General features: G+C 40.7%; 1 protein-coding gene and 1 long non-coding RNA gene across 4 annotated transcripts in view; one reads left to right on the top strand and one right to left on the bottom strand.

Annotated features, from left to right (window-relative positions):
- Positions 1-283: 283 nt before the first annotated feature.
- Positions 284-1,957, bottom strand: LOC139828145 (uncharacterized). The gene is made up of 2 exons (XR_011739454.1): positions 1,797-1,957; positions 284-1,255 (listed from the first exon to the last, which is right to left on the bottom strand). It is a non-coding gene; the product is annotated as an uncharacterized lncRNA (long non-coding RNA).
- Positions 1,958-2,068: 111 nt separating this feature from the next.
- PPP2R5E (protein phosphatase 2 regulatory subunit B'epsilon) overlaps positions 2,069-24,956 on the top strand; it is a 79,445-nt gene continuing 56,557 nt past the window's right edge. For 2 of the 3 annotated variants that reach the window (XM_065838111.2, XM_065838113.2), the window contains exons 1-2: positions 2,069-2,671; positions 5,452-5,615. In XM_065838111.2, the coding sequence (XP_065694183.1) occupies positions 5,459-5,615 (157 nt within the window). In that variant the 5' untranslated portion in view covers positions 2,069-2,671; positions 5,452-5,458. The remainder of the gene's footprint in view (positions 2,672-5,451; positions 5,616-24,956) is intronic. The other variant, XM_065838112.2, reaches the window with a different exon arrangement.

Raw genomic sequence — 24,956 nt, forward strand, 5'->3', positions numbered from 1 at the left:
CGCCGTTTTTGCCCAATTTTAGCATCCATTGCTCTAACTCCCCCGCCCGATCTACATTCTCTGTTATCAACCCTTGCTTGCATGTAGATTATTTTAGTTGGTATGGCTTAAGTGAATTTAAAGGCTTAAAAACTTACAAATATGTATTAGTTTCCCTTCTAAATTTAAAGTTACACAGCCATGCTGTAACTATGGCAAAGTTCAATTTTAGTTAAGTTTTGTTTTTTAAATACAACTCTTCTGAGAAATGCAATTGATCTACAAAGGATGACAAACTCTGCAGTTTTCTGGCTTAAAATCATGCTGACTTTTATTTCAAGAGATCTCTTGACTGTTAATTGTCCATCTGTCCAGCAACAAAGTGAAGGGATAACATTAGGGCAGTTGCAGTAAATCGTTTCTCAAGTAGCGTTACTGTCTACTTGAGGGAGAAATAACAGGCTTGGGAGGTCAGCAGAAGCGGATGTGGGGGTAAAACAGGTCAGCAAAATTGTGAATAGATCATACTGACTCAGAAATATTCCTACTGGCATGTGTAAAGAGGAATGTAGTCTGTGACAGGCAGGACAGCAGATGATGGAGTTGTTGAGGTCTTAATTGTAGTACTGTGGCCAGTCTTGGGTGCTGTAGTTCCAGAAAGATCCGAATGATTTTGAAACAACACAGGGAGAAGAAAAGAGCATCTTGAGAGGTTTAAAACTATGACACACAAGGAAGGATTGAAACGAAGTGGAATTGTTTAGTCTATAGATAGAAAAAATTAGGGGAGACATATTTCTTATGATATGCAAGAGGCATACTGATAGACGAGAGGCAAAAACGTCCATTATAGTTATACTTCAGTAGCAGTGAGCTCTTATTTTAACTAGAGTGTTCCCGTTCCTCAATGTGAGCTGGATCAGTGTACTTACCCGGCTGAAAATGACCAATTTTGAAAGAATTTTCACAACATCTTAAATCGCTATAAATCAAGTCTGTCACAGTCCCATCCCCGCCATTATACCAAGATGGGTACTTGCATATCTGGAGAGTAAACTGAGTGGGACAAAAACCAGGTATCCTTCATAGGATTAGTGATGTCCAGAGGGTTCAAGCACTCGCTACCTGAATGAACAGGGTACACAGCCAACTCCTCAGAGCAACCACCTCTCAAACTGCCCTTGAACTAATCTCCTAAAAAAATGACAGTACCTCAGCAGGTCTTGGTCCTATCAACACAGAAGAGCTGCTCATATAAGGCTTTTTTTTTCCTTCTCTGTCAGAAATACAGGGCAGACAGTGGATGTTATTTTCAAACATAATAGGCATAATAGTAATATTTTAGGAAAACGAAACAAAAAATAACCACCAGTACATCATGTAAATAAATTTAAACAAGAATTATGATATTTAACAATTCTATTTCCAAGCACTCGTGCCGGCTGATATGTATACATATTAAAAAAAAAGAAGGCAAAATGATTCAGACAGCAATCATACACTGTTAAAGCAACCCATGTGCAAGGAGTGCAGGGCTGCAGAAACCTTGTCGCCGCTAAGTCAGCCACTGCTTTGGGGCTCTTGTTACAAAGTGAGGAACCCGCGGGCCGTACCCGGAGCGGTTCGGTCCCCCCGGCGGCCCCGGGCACAGCCAGGCCGGCCCCGAGGCCCCTCCCGCCCGCTGCCCTCCCCGGGAAGAGGGCGCTGGGCCCCGCTGAGAGAACCCGGTGCGGCGAGACAGGGACTCTACCTCGGCATCAGCAGGGTTTTACCTCAGTATTAGCGGGGTTTTACCTCAGCACTGCCGGGTTTTTTACCTCAGCCGACGGGCCTCGCTCTGGTGGCGGCCGGCGCACACTCGCCCGCCCCCCTCCGCCCCGCAGAGGGACGGGAAAGGCGATGGCGATGACGAGCCGCCAGCCTCCGCCGCTGCGCGCAGCCCCGACCGGCCCCGGCTCCACCTCCTCCCCCGGCAGCGCTCCCCTTTCCCGGCTGTCCCGGCGGCGGCGGCGGGCGCCAATGAGGCGGCGCGTCCCGGCGGCAGCTCCAGTGGGCGGGCGCGGGGGGCGGGCCGCGGGCCGGGGGGCGGTGGCAGCACGCTCGGTTGTGAGTGAGTGTGTGTGAGTGAGTGCCATGGCCGGAGCCCGCTGAGAGTGACAATAGGAGCGAACCGGAGCGCGACCCCGACGCCCACCGGGACCCCTCCTGTCACCTGAGCCAGCCGCCGGCGGAAGAGGCCTTCCCTCCCCTCGCAGCACCGCCGCGCCGCCCGCCCGGCCTGCCCCCCGCGGCCGCCCGCACCGCGCCCGCCGCTCCCCCTCGGCTCGGCCCGCACTCGGCTCCCCCCGCGTCCCCCCCCACCTCCTCAGGGCCCCTCCGCAGGGCTCCGCCGGGAATGTGAGTGCGGCAGCAGCCATCGCAGGCAGGGGGCCGCGCCGAGTGCATGGGACTAAGCGGAGCCCGAGCAGCCGCCCGCTCCTGAACCCGCCGCCAACGCCGCCCTGCGCTGGGGAGGCCGCCAACGCCGCCGAGGCCTACAGGCTCCTGCGCCGCCGCCGCGGCACGGACCGAGCCCGGCGCGTATCACACTCGGGCCGCCGCCGCCGCCAGGCATCGGCCGCGCTCCGCCAAGCCCGGCTCAGGCCGTCGCCGCCTCCCTCCCGTCTCCGGCTTCTCTACCAGGAGGGTCAAGGTAACTCCATCCCTCCCTCCGTCGCTCGGCGGGGGAGCGGCGAGGCGGCGGCGGTGCGGGGAGGAGGCGCGGGCGGGCCGAGGCGGGCGGGGGGGGCCGGGCGGCGGTGAGGGGCTGCGGGGAGGACATGTTCCAGCTGCGGTGCTCCGCGGCTCCCTTCTGGAAATGACAGCCGAGAGCAGCAGGCGGGAGGCAGCTAATTACATCTCAGCTTCCCCGGGCGGGGAGCGAGCCGCTGGCTCCTTCCCCGGTGAGATCCGTCGGTATTTTCACGTCCACTCGCCCCCCCACTCCCGGGAACCAGCAGATCTGGTGTGCGTGGCTTCGTATTTACCAAAATACGGAATAAAACCAGATCCCCTGCTGAAAGGAACGAGAAGCCGTGGCTTGGATTTGCAGCGTTCCCCCTCGCACACAATAAATAATCTCTTGCTTCCCCCCCCCTCCCCCGCCCCGTGATAGTGTATTCGGGGGAGCGAATGTTCATTTGGAGAGATGAAAAAAGGATCAGTGTTTACTGTAAGGTTGTTAGGCTGGATGTAGTCTTGTTGAATTAGAATTAGATTTTAATAATTTATAAAGCAGGTTAGGGAAACTGTTACTAAATTTACAGCAGAGAAGTGTCGGTAAAGCTTCTTGCTGACACAATGATCCTGCAGTTTAAGTGATCTACTTTAGTCCCTGTCCATTTTGTTTTTAAATTTTATTTTTGTTGCAAATTTAATTTTGAGAGAGCGTGCAAACGTTTCTGCAGAGATGGTTACACTTTAATGATGCACGTGATGAGGAGGGGATTCTTTTTGATGAGATGAAAATAGGGCCAGCCTATTCACATTTTACAAATGTATTTTTGCCTGTATTTCCAGAATTTGGTTTATGTAACAGGTAACTTTATGTTCGTATGTTTTTGGTGGACTGTTGAAATCTTAGAAGTGGGTTGCTAAACTACAGGCCATTCTATTTCAGTTTATCTGACTTTTTTATTTATTAATCTTGACTGGGGCCTGAATGCTTTGGTGATGCATTTTTTTCCTTCCCCCAGATGATAAACAACCCAGTTTAAGGTACAGGTTCATGTTGCTGAGAGTATATTATATTTAGAAAGCATAAGTTGATAGTGAAAGAATACCTCAGGAGAAATCAAAAAGATGGAATAAGATTTTTTCATTATTGTAATGCCAGCTGCACAGTACAGCTTCTGGGTGCTGCACATGCTCTCTCTCGAAGAAGCTATGGAGTTTATAGTTCCATTTTTGATAGATTTAGGGCATATATATGTAATTTTGTATTAAACAGTTCTTATCTTTTGGAACTTGTTTACACTGTTGCAAGAAGTCATACTTTCTAAAGCTTGTCTTACAAAAGACAAACCCAAATAATAGCTGTTTTAATGGATTTAATAATTTATGAAGGAGATGAGTAACCAAATATTTTAATAAAACAAGTAGTCAAAAGTCTCGTGTATATTGTGGAATCAACTTCTTTTAGCATACCGGTCGCTTTGGTAATTGAAGTCAACAGACATTGAGGATGAGTAATGCTTTCCAAGGACATGTTCTAAGACCCTGATCCTGCAAATGCTTATGCCGATGCTTAACTCTGCATGAGCGTGTGGCCTTCCTGAATCAACAGAGCTGCTCTTGTTGCCGATTGTGTTATTAATGCAGATACTTCTGTTGATTTCCGTAGAGGTGCACACACCGGTGAAGTTAACTGTACACAGAACTGCCCGAAATACGTAGGCCTAAATTCCTCTTATCTTGTTTCCCTGAAGTATTACTCATGTATTTCACTAAGATGTGATGGGCCTTTAACAGACAGGACAAGGCTGGTAAATACAATCACTGGATGGATTAATTTACTGTTTAAATGTTTCCTTTTGGTATTTCTTAGTAGTATGGGGTCAGCTACAGTAGTATTATGAAGGCAAGTGTTATAGGAAGAAGCAATGCCTGTTTCTTAGACCAGCTGATAGAGTTGGGAAACAAACAAACTTTGGCTTGCAGAAACCTTTTTTGGCTCTCTGCCTCTTCCCTGCAAACCTTGTCTGGCTTATGCCCTTAGAACATTTATGGCTGCCACACTACTATTCTTACAGAAATGCCAGAATGTGGAATAACTACATGTAAGGAGAATCACAAGAAAAGAACTAAGTATTTCTAAAATGGAGAATAAAGAAGTAATATGTAAACTTTGTCAGTTTTAGTGAAATCATGAAACATAGCAATACTTTTTTGCTGTACTTTCTTATATTTCTGTAAAATCTTTTATGTAGATGTGGCAAATAAACTGTATTTTTCTCCATCCTCTTTTTTTTGTCCTATGCATATTGATGACTTTAATGCCAAAAAAACTACTTGTAGCTTTTTGCATACCCATTCTTTAGCATGCGTGGTGCCTTGCAGGATGACTTGAAATTACTTTGTCCCAAAGAACATATGGTTTAAGGCTACAATCCTACGTCAAGTGTATATACAGGTGTATGAAGTTCTATTGACGTAATGATGTCAGCATTAGGTCTGAATTTTTCTTGTTGCAGGATTTTAGGCAAATGGGATACACAGATAAAAAAGCGTCCAAGAAGAATTATTACACTGTTCCATTAAGTTTATTCCATACAATTTGTACATGTGTTGGTGGTTTAGCTCTCTTAACAGCCTATCTGGGTGAGGTGTCAGCAGGAGAGTGGTGCTGAAAGAGGAAGATATTTGGAAAATTTAGGTTAATCTTTACGCATAACACCCATTTGGAATGCATTTGTAACACTTGTTTTCCTTCAGTAGGGATATGTCCTCAGCACCAACTACTCCTCCATCAGTGGATAAAGTAGACGGATTTTCTCGGAAGTCCGTCAGAAAAGCCAGACAGAAGAGGTCACAAAGCTCCTCCCAGTTCAGGTCTCAGGGCAAGCCCATCGAGTTAACTCCCCTGCCTCTGCTAAAAGGTAAGATCAAGGATGATTTTTGATAAGTAATACAATTTGACTCTGCAGCTGACTTCTAAACTCAAAGTATTCTATTGCCAGAAATTGGAGAGAAATTTTGCCAGCAATGAGAAATGTTTTGTGCCAGAAATGTATGTGTTTAAGCTCTGCAAAATATTTTATCTGTAACTTGAGGGTGTGGTACTTGTTTGCAATACTTTTGAAAGTTTTAAATGCTGATGTTAACCTGCACTGTGACTTGAATTTTCAAGGCGCTCAGGCTATGTGTGAGTATTTTAGTTTCTGAATCTTCAACAGTTGACCTAGATGAACAATAATTTTGGTAAGGGCAGAGGGAAACTGGTTTTTAGGGTCTTGCCGTGTAACGTGTGGATCTGCAAGCCTATGACAGTGATGCCCAATGCAGCCCACAGGCATATTTTGAATGCCGTGTGGCAAGTTATTAGTGGGGAGATGGGACCCTCTCCCGTAGCATTTGTGAATGGATAACTCCCAGCTCCTGCCTTCTACTGGGTTTTGAAATTGAGAGGTCCCATGAGCTGTAGCCTCTCAAGAAGAGAGATGGTGCCAGTCAGGTCTTAGGCAAGACACTACTGTTTTGAGAGCCTGCGTTTCCCAGCTCTGGTTGAGTTTCTGCTGGCAGATTTAACCTCTAATTTGGGAAAGAAAATTATGATCCAGCATACTACTCTGGAATAGATGCCAATATTTCTGTAATATCTTGAATGCTTCCCCTAAATCCCAGTTGTCGCTGAATTTCAGTACAAATCCGGGGGCCAAAAGCACCTCGCAGAATTATGGCTGTCTGATGAGGAAGAGGGAATTGTCTTCCAGAAGGGTTTCTTTTACACTGAATTCTCCAATGGTTTATTTGGTTTTGTGAATTTCTTTCATTGCCATTTTTCTGTTTTGTTACAAGTAGTGGAAACAAGCATGGTTGGTGCTGATAATTCTGGAAAATAGCAACTTTAATAGATGTAATATTATGTCTGTCCCATTTTTGCTTTGTGGGCAAGTATATTTCCAACATTCCTTCCTCTACCTGTTTGACAGATTTGTTAATCAGAGTACTGAAATATGTAATAAATGTGTAATTGCAGTTTAGTTCTTAAATCTGCTTCTTCATAGGAATAGAGAAGTTGCAAAAAAAATTGCACACCTTCATATATGCCTTTTAATTAAAACTAAGATTCTGAGATTAGTTCTAGTGGAGTTGTCATTAAAGGATTTGGGACTTGCTTCTGTGGGATACCTGTAAGAATGCACAAATGGCCATGCATGGTCAAGAATAAGGTCCATCTTGCCACACTGCATCGTGCCTGACAGTGACCGACCTGGAAGCATAGAGAAGAGTAGAAGAGCAGGAGGCCAGGAGTGATGATTCAGGCAAAACGTAAGACATTTTTGACACTGAGGGTGGTGAGAGCCTGGCCCAGATTGACCAGAGCGGTGGTGGATGCCCTATTTTTGGAGACATCCCAGGCCAGGCTGGACGGGGCTCTGAGCAACCTGAGCTGGGTGAAGATGTCCCTGCTCATGACAGGGGTTGGACTGGATGAGCTTTGAGTGTCTTTTCCAACCCAACGCATGTTTCTGTGTTGTACCAGAATGCTCCCCCCCTTCAGCTTGTCTCAATTTAGGGTCTGTTGTTGCCCTTGGATTTGACTTTGTAGCCCACGATGAGTATTATTTTATGAGTTTTTCCCTTTTGTTTTGTTACAGTATGATAAAAAAGCAAATGCTCTGTTAAAACAATGTTAAAGCTCAGCTAAATACTTCTGCAGGTCATTTTGATGGGCAGGTCATTTCCTTTAAAAATACACTTCAGAAGATTAATGAAGTTTGTTCTTTGGTTTAAATGGCTAGATTACTGGAAAGCATTGGGATTTGTATTTGTAAAAATGAAGACATTTATGTTATAATTATTCTATTGTTTAGTCCCATTCGGGGAATAAACTAGGCTTGAGCACAGGCATAAGAAAAAACCTTGCCTTTGCCTGAGGACCTGGTCTTACAGAAACACAGGCATATGCAGGTGCTTAATTTGACTACTGCAGCTTGTCCCATGGACTGAGATATAAAACTATAATAAGATAAAACAAACAGATGGGGAACAGAGAGTGTTGGTGAGACATTTATGATTAGTGTCATAATGAGTTACAGTGGTCCAGCTTCAAATTAAGCATCTGATCCTGTGAGTTAGTTTTCCCTCTTTGACTTAATACGGATTCCCGGAGGCACAGGGATCTACCTGTGCAGATTTATTTGCAGGATTTAGGCCCAAGAATTGTTCTTAAACAGCAGTGGTGTTGGTCCCTGCTGAAGGGACATTACCAGTTAAAAATCATGCTACTGGTTGGAAATATTATTGTCCTACATTAATATTTTTAATATTCAGGATTATTAAACGTGGAAGAAGTGAGGGAACAATTTTCTTCTGCATTTTTCTTACTTTTATTGGCCAATTACCTGAAAGTCCTAATCTTTTAAACTGTTAGGTTTACAGTTATCTTCAAACAAGTGACTAGTCCTGTTACTTCAGTCCAGTAACCATATTATTTCCAATTTTATCCTTATTGTTTGTGTCTTTCAAACAAAAACAGAGATTTCAGCAAAATAACTTTTTAAAGTCTCAGAAAAATGGGATCAGTTTGGAGATCTGCAGTTGTTAAGTTTATTTAAAATTTTTGTTTTGCCTAAATTTCAAATTTAATTCAACCCCTCCAGAAATATTTCAATACAGGAAAGTTTTAGAGGACAGACCTCAGTTTGAACCTTAGACTTATTTCATATTCACAGTGAAGGGGCTTTGTTGACAAATACAGAGATGCTGTGCCTCCTTTTTTGTTGTTGTTGTTAATAACTATATGGCATATTGACATTTGCATACTGTCTTCTCTCAAATAGGACTTTAATGTACTTCAGTATCCTTTTGATGACACGAATCATGTATACAGAAAACCAGATAAATGCTTAGTCCATTCTTTGCAAGTTTTTATACTACGCCTGTCACCATAATGATTTGAGCACCTTCCAGTAGTGTATTAAGTGACGTGACTACACATCTGTCACATCTTATCTGCTCTCATTCCTTTCCCCAGGGGCAGAGTCAGATCTAGTGAAATGGCTTGTTTTGGTAGTGGTTTAATGCAGGCTGTTGCCTTCTGTGAACATACATGCCTGCGTTGCAAAAGCAGATAAGTCAGCGTCATTGTTGTTCATTTGGTAATAAAAATGTTTCAGGAAATAGAAGTAGAAGACACAGTATGTTTTTATGCGATGTACAAGTCTAAAGAATAACCAACCGTTTAGGAAATGTAATAAGAACTGAAATTTTCAGTATTGCTTATTCCAGGAAAAAAAAGGTATGGAGAAATTAAGTTTTTACTGTTGGTTGGTTTTGGCTTTTTTTTCAATTAACAAAAGTGTGCGTTGTATCTTTTTGTAAACAAACATTTAATGTATTTAGAAAATAAGATCTGCCTTCTGAGGCTCTCTTGGGCTGAGTTTAGACTTTCAAAATCCACAAGCCAAAAAGCTGCTGTTTGCCTACAGTAAACAGTTAACTTTTGATTAATTTAATTATATTTTTATTTATTGCGTTGTGACTAAATCTAATTGGGAGTTATCTTTTTTTTAGTGTGACTAATGTCCAATATAACACTTTTAAACCAGCTTTTTCCCCTCTGTTTCAAGTGTAGAGGAATGGGATGAGCAGTGCATATGGGAGTTGTGATAAAATTGTCTTGCATTTTCAATATGTGTACTCATATGTTTCAATCTCACATACATTTTTCAACATTTTGCTCTTGCCTGCTGTCTCCTGCAGTGCACTATGGCTTTTGATTTTGGCTTTATGTTTAAAAAGGCCATGGGTATCATCCAGGCCGGCAGCTCCCCCCAGTAACTGGTTTGTGGCAGAGCAGTCCTGGTGAAGGGCCCTTTTCTGGGAATGAGTAGTTCCACCTCTGTGGAACCCCAACTTAAACCCAGCCCAAGTTTGTTAACCCAGTTTGCGCCATACCTCAAATAACGCTTGTTCCGTAGAGGAAGATAATATTTTGTGTGCACTGGGTAGGTGTATTATTTATTGGAGGCTTAGTTTACTTTCATTTTGTATAGAGACTCTTTTTACGTAGAAGTATCTAGAGGCAGGTTGGTAGGAGTGTGATGTTAGAGAGCAATAGGTTGGAAAAAAATACATATTTTCGCAGTGAACATGTGAAAACAGAGTAATTTCATTATTACTTGTAAAAGGGGGAAGCGGAGTTACTTTGTGTTTCTACTGATATCTGTATTGGTAGGGGAGTGTCCAGAGGATGAAGACATACGTATAGATGATAAAGCAAATCATATGCTTTATGAATACGTGTTTAGCATCTTGAGAAACCGGACAGAAAACTTGCATGTAATTCACAGTATTCCTCCCATCCCCCCTCACCCTCATTAAAAATACATGTTAGGTAAAGCGAACCATCCAAAAGTAAGATTGCTAAATTTTAAATCGATGTATCGCATTTTTGTAATTTCAAGGTGTGCCTGTTTTTTTCCCCATCCATTTTCCAGTGATCTCATACAATTAGTGTAGTTCACTTTCAGATTTTCTAAGACTCCTGTATATTTTGATTGAAACCAGTCCAAAGTATGATTTTTATTTTTTTGATAATTTTTCTGCCTTAAAATAGGCACTCAGAACAGAAGTTCTCTGTCAACAATACCAATTGCTTTTCTACCTCAATATTATGAAATTTATTGAGCTTCTAGTACATTTATCAGATAGTTTCCATGGCATTAAAGAATTGCTGTAGTGGCAACAAAAGAGCATTGCATAGTCAGAAAGAGAAAATATCTTTTTACTTGCTATTTGCTTTTGATCATTACAATGAAATCTCAACTATAGGGAAATAATATAAGCTTTTCTTATGAATTCTATCTATAGGTCAAATGCTGAACTTCCGAAATAGCAAAAAATCCTTCCAGCTCTGAAAGATTTTTGACTGAGAGCTGCTAGATGTGCACATTCTTTTTCAAATACAGTTACTTTCATTTTTTTAAAAAATATATTCTTTATCATAGAAAAGTCTGTTTTTTTCCAAACTTGTGGATACTGCCTTCAGAATTGTACATATGGGAAATAGTTATGATTTGAGTGGTAGAAGAAGGAAGATAGAGCTTTTCTTTTCTGTTTGCTTCCTTGGGGGTTTACTCCTTGTCTTTTCTGTGCTACTCTCTATTTGTGAAATTTGGAGTGCTTTACAGGTATCAAGAAACTGTTAATAATGCACCTAAGTTAGATACTTTACCCGAATATATAAACAGGAATTTAGTGTCATAGTGGCTTTTCAAAATAAAATTTTACTGTATTTCCATTATTGGAAGTAGATTCCAGGACTCCTAATTCATTCACAGAATCACAGAATGTCAGGGATTGGAAGGGACCTTGAAAGCTCATCCAGTCCAATCCCCCTGCCAGATCAGGAACACCCAGATGAGGTTCCACAGGAAGGTGTCCGGATAGGTCTTGAATGCCTCCAGAGTAGGAGACTCCACAAACTCCCTGGGCAGCCTGATCCAGTGTTCATTGTGTATAAGAAACCTGGAACTTGGTTTATGCTGTACATAATCAATAGTGGATCCAGCATCAACTTTGGAACTACTACTAGGAATTTTGTGCCCATTCTGCTTGAAATAAATCAGGACATGATGGGCCATCTCTGTGTAAGATTGGGGAATAGGGCTACAACCCCAAATGGGAGAAGAACTCATCCTATTTATTTTTATTGTTTTTTCTTAAGATGTATGGGGTTCTTGTAATATGTAATTAATTCCTTCACTTTCTCCTGTGCTTTTGGCAGTTGTTTTTTTGAATATATACTTTCTTTTAAATTTCTTTCAGCATCGTCATCTCAAAGATTCCTGGGTGTTTCTAAAAAGTATTTTTTTCAATGGTGTTTAGAAAGGACCCTACAGTGATTACATCCTGTCTTGAATTTTCTCTCTCTTGTTATTGTCTTCCAAATGTGGAATGCAGTTTTGTAGGGCTGTATTTGTATGGAATGGGCACGTGTAGAAATACTAACTTGAAGTTCAGGTGATAGGAAAAGAAAACCTCCTTATCTTAACTGTGTTAGTGAAACTGGAGTTGGAGAGAAACGCTGTCAGCTTAGCCCTGAGCTTCTAATGTTTCTGTTGTCTTTTATTTCTAAGTCTTTTTAGGTCTGGTGATTTTCCTATAGCCACTCTGGTGGCATTTTCTTGTTTGTTGTGTTTTGTTCTGTTTTTTAACCTGAAGCCTTCAGTATAAATTGTTTTACTCCCTGAATTTCTCAATCGATCTTCTGGAAGTGTTAAGTGGTGATTATGCCCACCTCCTCCTTTTCTTTTTGTTTGTTTTATTTTTAAAATGAAGTAAATTGTAATCACCGTAAAACATATTTCTGTACTCTTCACAAGATTGAGTCTAGAATCTTGATAATTTTCTGCAGGAATCTTTAGACCTTACCATCATCAGAAACTTTTGTTTTCAGTCTGTATTTGTACAGTATGTCTCTGTGATATGTTTCCCAGTATTATTTATTTCTCTAATAATGTTAGAATTTTCTATGTCCAAGTGTAACCCTGTGGGTCTGTAATAGAACCTCCTGTTTCTGTAATAAGTACCTCCTTTATATCCCTTTCCCAAAGTACCTTTGGCAAATAGAAATTCTGATTGAGCCACGCCATTATTTCTGTAGAGCACACATGATTATTGAAGTATAGTCCTGCCTTTATAATTGATTACAATATGGAGCTTTACTCTTGCGAAAGGTGTGTTTTCCATATCTCTGGAATTATGTGTGTACTTACAAAATCCGTGTCTGCATATATTAAATGTTTATAATCTATATCTGTGTATATAAATAAGTTGTATATTTAACATAATATAGAAATTTCAGGTCTTGAGCTTATTTAGTTTTTGTTTTGTTTTTAAAATGCAATACTTACAGTGGGATACCAGTACTGTTCATCGGTAAAGATTTATAGTAAGGAAGCAGTCCCTTTGTGTTCATCCATTCCAAGCTACTGCCTCCCTGAAAAAAGCATTTTCATTTATGTTTTCTGGGGAGTGGGAGGAGGACACAAAACTATTTTTAGGGTCAGGGTAACTTCCTTTCACCTACAGTTTTTTCATTCAAGTTATTACTGTTTCTTTGACTCAATCAGGCAAAAGTCCTTAGAAGCAGCAGACAAGAAGACTCACTGAGTTCAGGGACTTTTGGTAGGGTTGGGCATTTGTGGGTTGGTGGTGTGACCATGTAATCTTGGTAGCTGTCTTAATTCATTAATATCAACAAATAGGCAAACGTTACATTATCAAAGATTAAGCAAAATCTGTTAGAAAAATACTGCAGTCTTATTTTAGTTTGAAACCTCGCTGGTTGGTTGTGTCAATTACTTAAGGGTTTTTTCTGGTGGCAAATCCTTGAGAAGTTCCCATGCATCCAGTGCCATGCACAGCATTGCATTTGTGCTGAGACAAATCTGGGGGGCCACAGCGTAAACTACATTGTGAAAAACATTTTGCCTCCTCCTAATTTCAGTGATGTGCTTGATCTTTGTGTTCTCTGAAACAGTTGATTCAGCAGAACTGAACTGGTCGTCAAGTTTTACGTAGGGTTGGTAGCTTCTGTGTGTGTGGTTTTCTGCTTAAAAAAAAAAAGCAAAGAAAAATTACTGCAGCTACAACCTGAGGATCTTCATCAAGCATTTTCGAAAGATAAGGCAGCTGTCCAAAGAACTGGTGTAAAATGCTTTTGTGCACTCAGTTATTGCACTTGATTGAAAAAAATTGTCTGTTTTGAGCAAAGTCTTCAAGTCAAGCTACGGTTTTGATCAGGAGTAATAATGATATACTGTAATGGAAGGTTTCTCACCAGTAGGCCCTTCTAATCAATAGTAACATGTGCCTAACTTCAAAAATGTATATCTTAGGTATATTTCATATAACAATGTATGGAGAGAGTTCAGAGGATGGTGATGAGGCTGGTGAAGGGTCTGGAGCATAAGTCTGATGAGGAGCAGCTGAGGGAACTGGGGGGTTCAGCCTGGAGAAAAGGAGGCTGAGGGGAGACCTTATCACTGTCTACAACTACCTGAAAGGAGGTTGGAGCATGGAGGAGGTTGGTCTCTTCTCCCAAGTAGCAAGTGATTGGACGAGAGGAAAAGGCCTCAAGTTGCACTAGGGAGGGTTCAGATTGGATATTACGAAAAAATTCTTCACAGGAAGGGTTGTGAAGCATTGGAACAGGCTGCCCAGGGAAGTGGTGGAGTCACCATCCCTGGAGGGGTTTAAAAGGCATTCAGATGGGACTCTTAGGGACGTGGTTTAGTGCCAGAGTTAGGTTGTGGTTGGACTCAATGACCTTTAGGGTCTCTTCCAACTGAAGTGATTCTATGATTTTTCAATCTCCTGTAGAAAATACGTCTGATATTTACTCTGTTATATTAAGTTGTATGGCTTGAAAACAAGTATGTAATTGAAGAAATTTATTTTAATATGCTTTAACATCTTATGATGTTTTTCTTAATAAATTTTTATATAAAAATCATTATTTAGCATTTATGCTCTTTATTAATGTTACAACTATTTTTTCCTTTCTGATCTGCATGATAGGTTCGTAACTGTGGTAGTTTTCCTTGCATATAAAGTAGATGGTCCTTTCCCCAGCATTTACAAGAGTCTGGGGCAGAGAAGGGACAGAGTATAACAGGGTTGATGTACCTGGTTAACTGGTCAGAAGGTAAGAAAGGGATCCTTTCTGGATGGCTTCCTAAAAGAAGAAATAGAATATCAGATTGCTGTAAAGTCTGTTGAACATCACTGGACATATTGGTAGGTTGTAACAGTAGCTTCTTGTGTTCCCTGATCTGATGAGCTTGTTCTGATAACTTCATGTTGGACTTCAGAACTGAACTATTTATAAGAGAGATGGAGGCAAGCAGTTTGGTATTTTGATTATAAAACTTTGTGCATAGTAGGGTTTTTGGAAGATTTTTAAGAATTTAAAAAGGTATATCTGCCGCAAAACATCAATCACAGACTTAACCTTCCTTACTTGATGGGTATTTTGCAGAAGCTAAAGTAAATTACCGGTGGTATCTCAGGGATGATGAGTATAGGTATGCATATCTACTGGTAAAAGTATTAATTTTAGGGCTTGGCTCCCCGGTTGGAGATAGAGCTGAAGTACTTAGATACAATAATTTTTATTCAGAAAAGTCTAATACCTTCGTGAATAAGGTACAGCTGAAATTGTAGGTTGTCTGGAGAGGTGCTTTATTGTCAAATTTTGATTAAAACAATGAAATAAATCTAACTTGCATAATGATCCATTTTATGATTTTCAGAGTGGATAGGGGCTAGGTATAAATGTAGTTTGTGTAATGGGAGGGAAGCGTTTCTCTAGGTATTCTGTTATCATAAGGTTAAGAAGATCTGTCATTAAAATTGCTCTTTTTAATGGATTTCTAACTCTTTTGAAGAGCACTAGAAAAAATTGTTTAGTATCATTAAGATAACTGTGGTTTGTGTTTGGTTTAGTCTGCTGTTTGCTGTGGGACTCCTGAAAGATTTTCAGGATACATTGTGTGAAATATCTTAATTTTTTCACCACAATTGTGATCTCTTCCTGATCTGAGTAGACCCTTTGTTTGGGATTTCTGTGCCTCTGTGCAGTGTCTTGATTTTGATTTAATTATCCCAACATTCTTGGCTTTTTTTTTTTGTGTGTGTGTGCTTGTAGCAAACTTGGATTTTCAGGTTTTAAAGTGCAAGTGGCAGTAAATTTGTCTGTTGCTTTCAAGGTTTTAAATACGTTGTCATATGGATTATGTTGTAGACTACTGCAAATTAAACTTCTCATGTTATGAATTGATATTGGGGATAGTCAGAAACTGAGGAAAGGGTGATTCCAGACTTTAGAGGAATTAAATATTCTGATTTTCTTTTCATGTTACCCAGTAAGATGTAATGTGAATGCATAAACTTCCATTAGTTTTCTTTGCAAGCTTAGTTTGTGTGCTCTGCACTTTCACATTCCAACAGCAGGGCATAGACGTTACATGCAGAGTTTTTAAATGAGAAAGTATCTAGCAAGTGTTTTCTGACTGAAGTTACAACTGAGACAGTACTTGAATCACTGTAGAGAACATAACTTATTTGTTGAATATTGTCAGTGTTACCAAGGGAGAGTAAATTTGGCAGCTTGTTATCGTTGATATTTTCAAATAACATTTTTGGGATAGCATTTTAAAGAGGTTGAGGTGGTATTGAGTTACTAGTCATCTTTGTTCTCCTTCACTGTCCATTTATTCCACCCAACCCATAATTCTCATTTCTTCTTCTTTGCTTGTTCTTTATCACTGCCCTCCTTAGTCCCACTTTCTGCTTCTTCCTAGAACCTCTGATGGATACAATTCACTTATTTTTCCACAAGAGGGTGATAAAACTCACTCACACATGTGAAAACAAGCACTCCAGGTGGAGTGGGTTGCAGAGGTTATTGAAAATCTCGCTATAATAAAATTTGCCGTATTGATAAAGAAAGACATCATCTGTTCATCTTCTTAAGCTCCATCAGTGTGTGACCGTGGTTGTTTGTCTGCACTTCTGGAGACAAGACTGGACCTATCAGGATGGAGATCCACCCTGGGAAGAGCTTGCCAGCTCCGTCCTCCCTTTTGCAGGAGTCAAACTTTAATGCAAGACACTTTTCCCTTTCTGGTATTCATGCCATAATTTTCTTTGTCCTTTCTCCTCTGTGCACTCTCTTGATTGTTTCGATTTTTTGTTTTCTTTTTTTCCCTCTTGCTTATCATTAGAAGCAACAGAACCTCCTTCCCCACCAATGGTGAGAAACTGCAGTGGCTGAAATTTCTACTCATCTTTAAAAAGTGCAAAAAGGGTGAAAAGACAATGCAAAGAGAAAGAAAACAGCCACCCCTGTGATTTGTCTCTATTAGAGCATCTTAGTGGAAATCTGTATCTACTTTTGGCAAAACCTAGACTAACAGATATTTTACTCAAGATCAAAAGCCGCTCTAGTTCTTGTTTTTAGGACTAGAAAGGGTGATGGAGAGAAGTGGTTATTAGCCCTTCGAGAAGAATAGCTCCAGAATTATCTGTCTTAAGTGATGGAGATTGTGGGTGAAGTTCTGGCACCTGGCTTGGGCCCTTGGAAAACCGGTGAGATGGTCACAGGGCAGGTTAGATGGCAAAGGTACGGGAGGAGACCTCTTAGATATGTGGGAGGGCTGGGATGCAGGGCTTTGTAGATGTACTTTGAGGAAAAGACAGCATATGAAGGTGGTTGTTAGCCTATATTTTGGATACCATAACTCAGAAAAAAGTCCGTTGCTGTAAACTGCTTTAGAATATCATCTGAGCTGCCAGATGAAATCTTGTTAGCCACAAGTAAAAAGAACTGCAGCGAGTCGCTTAGTGTTAGAGAAATGAGCAAATGGGATCCATACTGTGGGTTCGGCGTAAGCTGAGCGGTGAAAAGGCTCCTGGAAAAATTCTAGACACTTCATTGTGATGAGTGAAAAGGAGTTCTGGCAAGGAAGGAGAAAGGAACAAAATGCTTGAGGTTATGTTTATACCATCCTTTCATTAACTGTGAGATTTCAGGTCATGGAGTGAAATTTCTCACTCTTCCTTAATTTCAGGAAGAAAACCCACATAACAAATAAATGCCCGAAATCATAAATTAAGTAGATGCAGCCTTGTAAGAAAAAGACAGCCACAGTCAGTGATCTCAATATTTTGTCTCCTTGTAATAGGAGGAAATTCCAAAGTCAGGAGAAGTGTGTTGAATTTCCCAGGACAAGTCTGTTCGTCTTCCTGTTCTTTAAGTGTCCCATTGTCTCTAAACTACCACGATGCGCACAGTCAAGTTCAGCAAACAGCACTTGGAGCACCTTGCGTCTTGGGCAAGAGGGGCCAAGTTTAATGTTTGGTTCAGGTATCTCTAAATCTCAGGTGGGACAGATTCTACCAGCTATCAAGAAGAGACTGGACAACACCCTCAGACACACAGTGTGAACTGTGGGGTTGTCCTATGCAGGGACGGGAGTTGGACTTGATGATCCTTGTGGGTCCCTTCCAACTCAGGACATCTATGGTTCTATGAACTAACACACGTGAGGGGAACATCTGCACACCAAAGCAACCCTTCTTCAAAAGAAAAAATAAACCCCACAAACCCCAAATCATTGCTAGAATTTCTGTATATGCTTCTGAGCTGGTTCTGAGTGACTGTAAGGTAATTGGAGAGATTCTAATTTGTATTAGAAATGTAAAATATTTTTCTTAAGTTTTCCAGATATTATCCTAATGAAGGAATGCCGTAATATCTAGAAACAAAAGTGGCAAGAAGCACGTTTTGAAATATCTCTAAGCAAGTTCTTTTATTTCCTGCTTGGTAAGGAACAGTCATTCCTGTTGCAGAAACTTTCTTAATCAAGGATTTTGCAGAGGAGGATTGAAATGCACTTCAGAATAGATTCTGAGGTGAGCTCATTTGACACGAGTAAGTTAGAATCATAGAGTCATAGGATGTGCTGAGTTGGAAGGGACCCACAAGGACCATCAAGTCCAACTCCTGTCCCTGCACAGCACAACCCCACAGTTCACACCGTGTGTCTGAGGGTGCTGTGCAGTTTTAGCTTGAACACTGTCAGGCTTGGGGCCGTGTCACTGTTGGGCCCCCTTGTTTTACACAGTTGATCCTAGCGGGAGCAGGCATTGCACTGCAGCAAAAATTCATTTGAGAGCCAGCATCTTCAAAGTTCTTCCACTTGTAGCCAAATGTGTGAAAATGTCATGGTCAATAAAAAGCAAATGGTTTGGAAATGAACATATTTTCATGTTTATTTGGTTTTGGATAAGTGTTGCACTTCTAGATTAAAAAACCCCTGATACTTCAAATATAATAGAAAAGCTCTACACCACCACGTAATATACAATAATAAAGCAGACTTTTTCATTACAGTTGGTCTATTTAGATAAAGCATTCAGTACCTGCTAATATTTTTGCCCATGGAGCTTATATGTCTCGAGCAACAGGACCTATCTCGTGTCCAGAGCTGCAGCAAAGAGAGTTGAATTGAGTGCCCACCCACATGAGTTTTGTTTGGGAGAGGAGTCAAATGGGTGAAAGGGAAGTTAATTCAGCTTTTCCCCATTCCCAGGTTCAGCGGCTGCCTCGGCAGTGCCTCCCCCTCTCCTGAGCTTGTGTTGCATTTGTGGTTAATGCTGTTTTTCTGCATTATTGTTTCCCAGGTTTCTTGTCCATATTGAGTATCTATATTTGGGATTATTTTCCCCAGATGTATTAGTTGGTGTTTTTCCAAATTGAATTTCACTTTATTTTCTGGCCATGTAAGGAATTTGCTTAGGTTCCTTTGTATTATTTCTGACTTTACTGCTACTCAAAGTTCCCTATTTAATATCCTCAGAAGATGTTATCTATATGCTATTTTAATCATATACATCATTAAGGAAGTTATTAATGTCTGGACTAAATTGATTCTTACATCTCACTGGCAATTCTTTCCAGTTGGATACTTTGATATTTTTATCACTTATTTCTAGACTTTTTGGCAGTACTGTGTTTCTCAGCTTCTCCTACCCAGAGACGCTGGAATTGCTTTAAAACTTAGGACTCCTGGGGAAAACAGAAGTGTGGTTCATGCTGGAGTAAACTTCGTAAATCCAATCACAACCAAAATTGAAGCTGTATTGTAATCATTGCGTATGTATCTTCACATTGATTTCAATATGCTGTCTTTGTACTTTAATTTGTACAGTAGTAGTTCTTAAATGATAAATTATTAAGTAAATAGTTTCCTAGTGGAATGTACTTTCTATTTTTGTATATCATCTTGAGAACAGAATGTGATTCCTTTCTGTAGGGTCAGCTATTTGAAATACTTGCCTATGTTTGTTCTAACTACATAATCTATAATCTTCTACATGTCTTTAATCCACTTTATCTCCTACAGAACTACATATTTGGAAAAGGGGAGAATATAGTGTGATAGATAGAATACGAGGGTATAAAGTTTGGGAAGATTAGATCCATTTCTGAGGTCAGTGTTGATATATTTTGGCAAATAACAGAAGAAGTGACCAGTTAAGAAAACTAAATACTATTCATATTTTCATTCCTGTGGAGTGAACAAATCATAAGTAACACAGAGGGTTTACAGTATTTCATATCTGGAAATATGATAAAATGAAAGATGGAATTTACCACCTGGCTAATCTTAAACATCTCCTACAGCGTTAAGGGAAAGGAATTGATTTATTTTCCTTTGATTCTTTATGGTTATTTTGTGAAGTCGAATTGAACTTAAAATGTTTACCTTGGTATACATGACTAAGGTAGAAACCAGAGTGCGTGTATCTTAGTGCTGAGCACTTGAGATTGAGTGGATGAAATAACCTGGAACAAATTGAGGTGTGGGTTCAAGAGGGGGGTGTGTGTCCGTGCACACACGTGTTTAGAAGTGTGTTCGTGAAAGAATGAGAATGTCCTGGCATGGCTTAGTTGTGTTTTTGACAATCTGGTTTGCTGGTTTTGTTAAGGATTGCACAGAGAGCTGCTGTTGTGATTGCTCCATTGGAATAAATCTTCTGAAAAAAATAGCCGCATTTTTCAAGTAGGAGAATAAGGAAAGACCAGGCATCAACAATCAGCCATCAAGATTTCAGAAGATTTTTTTAATTAACTCCAGACAAACTTTATTTATACCCTCTATTTTTGTGTATAAATTTCAGGTAGAGTATTTTATTAGATTAGGATTGAGATGCTAGATGCAAGTAGTTGCTGTTGCTTCTCTATGTTTTGGTAACTGACAGTAATTGAAGTGTCTGTTTTGCACCTGCATGTGCCATTGCGTTTGCGTCCATGTGGCTGCGGGGAGGAAAGGCCTGCGTTGTGTTTTTCTAGTGAGGAAATAAGCAGAAATTTGCGTTTTTTCCTTCTAGACAACGAGAAGTTTTCTACCAGCTTCACTGCTTAAATTCATATTGTGCTTTCTGTGCTGCCATACCATTTTCAGCAAAAGAGCAGTTGCATGGAGACAAAGAGGCTGCTGATTTAAGTCTCAATAGAGAAGTCTGTTAGGCTTCAGCTGTGGGAGGATACTAAATGTAGCTAAGAGGTTGGCAGATGCTACCTGGACCAAAACTACTTGAAAATATTAAGCAGCTGTTCAGTAGGTTTGCCTAAAAAGCATTTAATGACTAGAAGAATTGCTGAGAAAAATGTGACAGAGGAGTTTTGGTTTTGAAAATGTACTTCATGTCTGAATAAAATTTGCTGTTCATGTTGAATAAAAAAAAAAGCAGAGTTTAGCGACAAATATTTTGCTGGTGTTGATGTGAGGGGAAAAAATTCCAACCCCCTAAGCCCTTCTTTCCCTTCTTCTCTGTCAGTTTAGGCAACATTTTGGCTTTCATTTTCAAAGGGAGTAATCTGTTTTCTGATGATGTAAGTTAAACCAAAAGTTGTGGAGTGTTGTCTTCTGAAGTTTTCAGGGAACTCAGTGTATCTGCTGCTAGTAATGTTTTTCCAAGCTGTGAAAATTCACCTGAAGGGTTTATTTTGCACTGCAGCCTTTGAGAGCGCCATGAGGAGGCCAGAAGCAAAGTGGTGGGACCAGGCCTGAATTTTTCCCGGGTGCAGATCTGCGTGGATTCCCCAAAATCACAGAATGTCAGGGATTGGAAGGGACCTCAAAAGCTCATCCAGTGCAATCCCCCTGCCGGAGCAGGAACACCCAGCTGAGGTTCCACAGGAAGGTGTCCAGGCGGGTTTGAATGTCTGCAGAGTAGGAGACTCCACAACCTCCCTGGGCAGCCTGGGCCAGGCTCTGTCACCCTCACTGAGAAGAAGTTTCTTCTCAAATTTAAGTGGAACCTCCTGTGTTCCAGTTTGTACCCATTACCCCTTGTCCTATCATTGATTGTCACTGAGAAGAGCCTGGCTCCATCCTTTATAAACATTGAGGTCACCCCTCAGTCTCTTCCAAGCTAAGAGCCCCAGCTCCCTCAGCCTTTCCTCGTAAGGGAGATGCTCCACTCCCTTCATCATCTTTGTTGCTCTGTGCTGGACTCTCTCCAGCAGTTCCCTGTCCTTCTGGAGCTGAGGAGCCCAGAACTGGACACAATATTCCAGGTGTGGTCTCACCAGGGCAGAGTAGAGGGAAAGGAGAACCTCTCTCAACCTACTAACCACCCCCTTTCTAATACACTCCAGGTACCATTGGCCTTCCTGGTCACAAGGGCCCAGTGCTGGTTCATGGTCATCCTGCTGTCCCCCAGGACCCCCAGGTCCCTTTCCCCTACACTGCTGTCCAACAGGTCGTTCCCCAACTTATACTGGAACCTGGGGAAGATTCCTTCATCTGCACCTTCCTCATCCCCGCACCGGCCTCCTTGGCAGGGTGGATGGTCCTGGGAGCTGCCCTGCCCGGTTTCTCGCCTTGTTGCTGAGCTGCACTGTAAACACTCTTTAGCCGTATCATTTCTGACCTGTCGGATGTTGTGTGGGACGCGTGAAATCAGCTACCACAGCAGTTTTGGTTTGTTTTCCCTTTTGGCGGGTGGAGAAGGGAGATTAAAAAGTTGGGTGAAGCTGTTGTGCTGTGTGACTAAACATGAAGAAAAGTCCCAAGGAAGCTATTGCTCAGGACCGGGGTAGTTAATTTAAGCGGGGAGTATGAACTTCTAATTCATTTCTAAGTGCGGTTCCCTTTATGACCAGTTCCATGGGGAGAGTTGATTACAGGATCTCTGTGCAGGGTTATTAAATAGTTAACATCAGGGGAGGTATTGATGTTTCAGAAGCCAAGTTTTGTACACATGTTAGTATAACACATTTGATAGTTAACCTGGAAAACAGTCAAGAGGTGATTAATGTTTTGTACACTGTTTTCCCGAAAATAAGACAGGGTTGGTATTAGTTTTTGCTCCAAAAGATGCTTACTTTTCACATGTGTAGCTGCCTGGACACTATTTAAATTGACCTTTTTTTATGAATGGTAACTAGAGCTTATTTTTTGAGTAGTGCTTATATTTAAGCATCCTCAAAAATCCTGAAAAATCATGCTAGGGCTGATTTTTGGGGTAGGGCTTATTTTTGGGGAAACAGGGTACCTTTGGAATAGATTTAATTTTGTGTGCCTAAAGCTTCTAGCAGGTGCTGTAGAAACTGGAGAAGAAAAAAAATTGTTTCAGTATGTGTCACCCATACTTCACATAGAGCCGCAAAATAATATTAAAAAGAACAAGAATCTCGTGATTGAATCTAAATGGAAAATGCAGTTTTCCATGGTCTAATTATTCCAGAAATGATAATTTCATTGTAGGCAAGTTTAACTAAAACCTAGGAGATTTCTGCAATGTATCTGAAAGAAAAAATGCTTTTCTCTTTTAAAGTGAGGCAAAGAAATAGCAAGAGCTTTTTCACAGGGTCTGCGTTGATCTATCTTGGCTACTAGTTTTGCTTTTAATAGGAAGTGGTTTTCAGTTTTCAGAAGTGCGTTATTTGCCACTCGCGTACTATTTTGTTTGTTACTACACTATACAATGACATGGCTAAAATTTCAGTACACAGTTTCATAAATTTTCTTGTAGAATTTCTAAAAACATTATTTCTGAAAGAGTGTGCTTTTGGCTATGCCAGGTGTTTCCTTTAGAACTTCTCTAGTGGTCCCTTACTGTTCATCAGGGTGTTTTTTGTGCCCTGAATCAGCCTCTTGCTCTGTCCGTGAATACCAGCCCAAATTTGGCAGAGTTCTGAGATGGCAGAAGATTATTTTGTGTGCAACAGCTAGATAGGGTTATCATAATTAAGAATGATCAGGCTTTTAGCATCTGTCATTAACTGGAGTGTGCGTGTGTCATCCTCACAGAGCAGATGGGGATGATTTGTTTCCTCTTAGTTGTCACAGAGGCATCAATGTCACTTGTCTTCGTGGCTCTGGTAAGATCAGACTAGGATGGATCACAGGGCCTGGGACTTACTTGAAGAAGCTATAGGAGAACGAGAGAGATATAGAACCATTAAATGATTGAAGACGCTGAGAAAATGCCTTACCCAATATAATTTTTAAAAAAGTAATCTCTTTGAATAGTTTATCAAAAAACTTGAGTGCAGATATGGTCACAGGGTCACATGGGCAGAAAAGACTGGTCAAATACAAGAACTACTAATGCTGTCGGCTAAAGCCATAAATTAGACGTGCATTTAATGAGGAAAAATAAGAGCTGCCAGGAGCATGTTAAATTCTTATGTTAAATTCTTTGTCTCAGAGAATGTTAAATTCTCTGTTTGTGTGCTTCCAAATCAAGAGTCACAGCTTTTAGAAAAGTTATGTTTTGGTTGAACACAAGTTACCAGACTTACTTCACAGAGAGCTGCTTTGTTAGGCAGGCTTAGGGACTGTTTCATTTAGGTTAGACTATCTGTAAGATCCCCAGCTTTCCCCATTTCAGCAGCTTTGCAAGTCTGTAGGAAAGGCAGGAAAGAATTTGGGAAGCAAAGTGAGTCTTTGAGTTAGAGAAGCTGAATCTTTCCTTGAAGGAATCAAACTTTGTTGTTTGCTCTGTGTACCTTGGATGATACTCTGCTTGGGCTTTTTACTGCTCAGCCTGAGACACCGGGTTGTGATTTACAGAAGGGATGATGACTCAAAATGCAAGTGCACTTGGTGGGAACTAGTCCTGAAGACTACACAGCGCTGAGTAAACATCCAGAATGTCTCAGGTTGGGCCTTGAAAATTAATGGATGCTTTTAATTGGAATATTTTTATTTCTCGGTGTTCTTTTAAATTAATATCTTGTGAGGAACGCCCCATAAATATGACAGCCTTTAAAGATGTTATTCTTCTTTGGTTTGAGAAAAACAAGATAAAAATCAAATAAACGTTATACAAACTCTTTAAGATGCACTGCTTTTATTATACCTAAGTAACTAAAAAATTGCTCTAATTTTATTAGAAAAAAATCTGATTGAATTGTTTTTGGTTTCGTTTTCAAAAATCACAGACTGTCATAAACTTTTCTCAGAAGTCTTGGTTAAAGGTAATGATGCAGACCAGTGAAATTCAGGTATGATCCAGACTGGAGCACTGGCACTTCATTGGCTCATCTTGAGTGTGAAGTCCCATCCCAATCAGTTGTGTTTTTTTAAAGTAATAAAACTTCTAAATGAATTATTATTTTTTAATTCATTATTATAAAGCATAATGTCTTTATGCAAAATTATTTTTCCTTCCTAAGGCTACTGTGC

The sequence above is a fragment of the Patagioenas fasciata genome, chromosome 5 (assembly GCF_037038585.1).
Source record: "Patagioenas fasciata isolate bPatFas1 chromosome 5, bPatFas1.hap1, whole genome shotgun sequence".
Taxonomy (NCBI): domain Eukaryota; kingdom Metazoa; phylum Chordata; class Aves; order Columbiformes; family Columbidae; genus Patagioenas; species Patagioenas fasciata.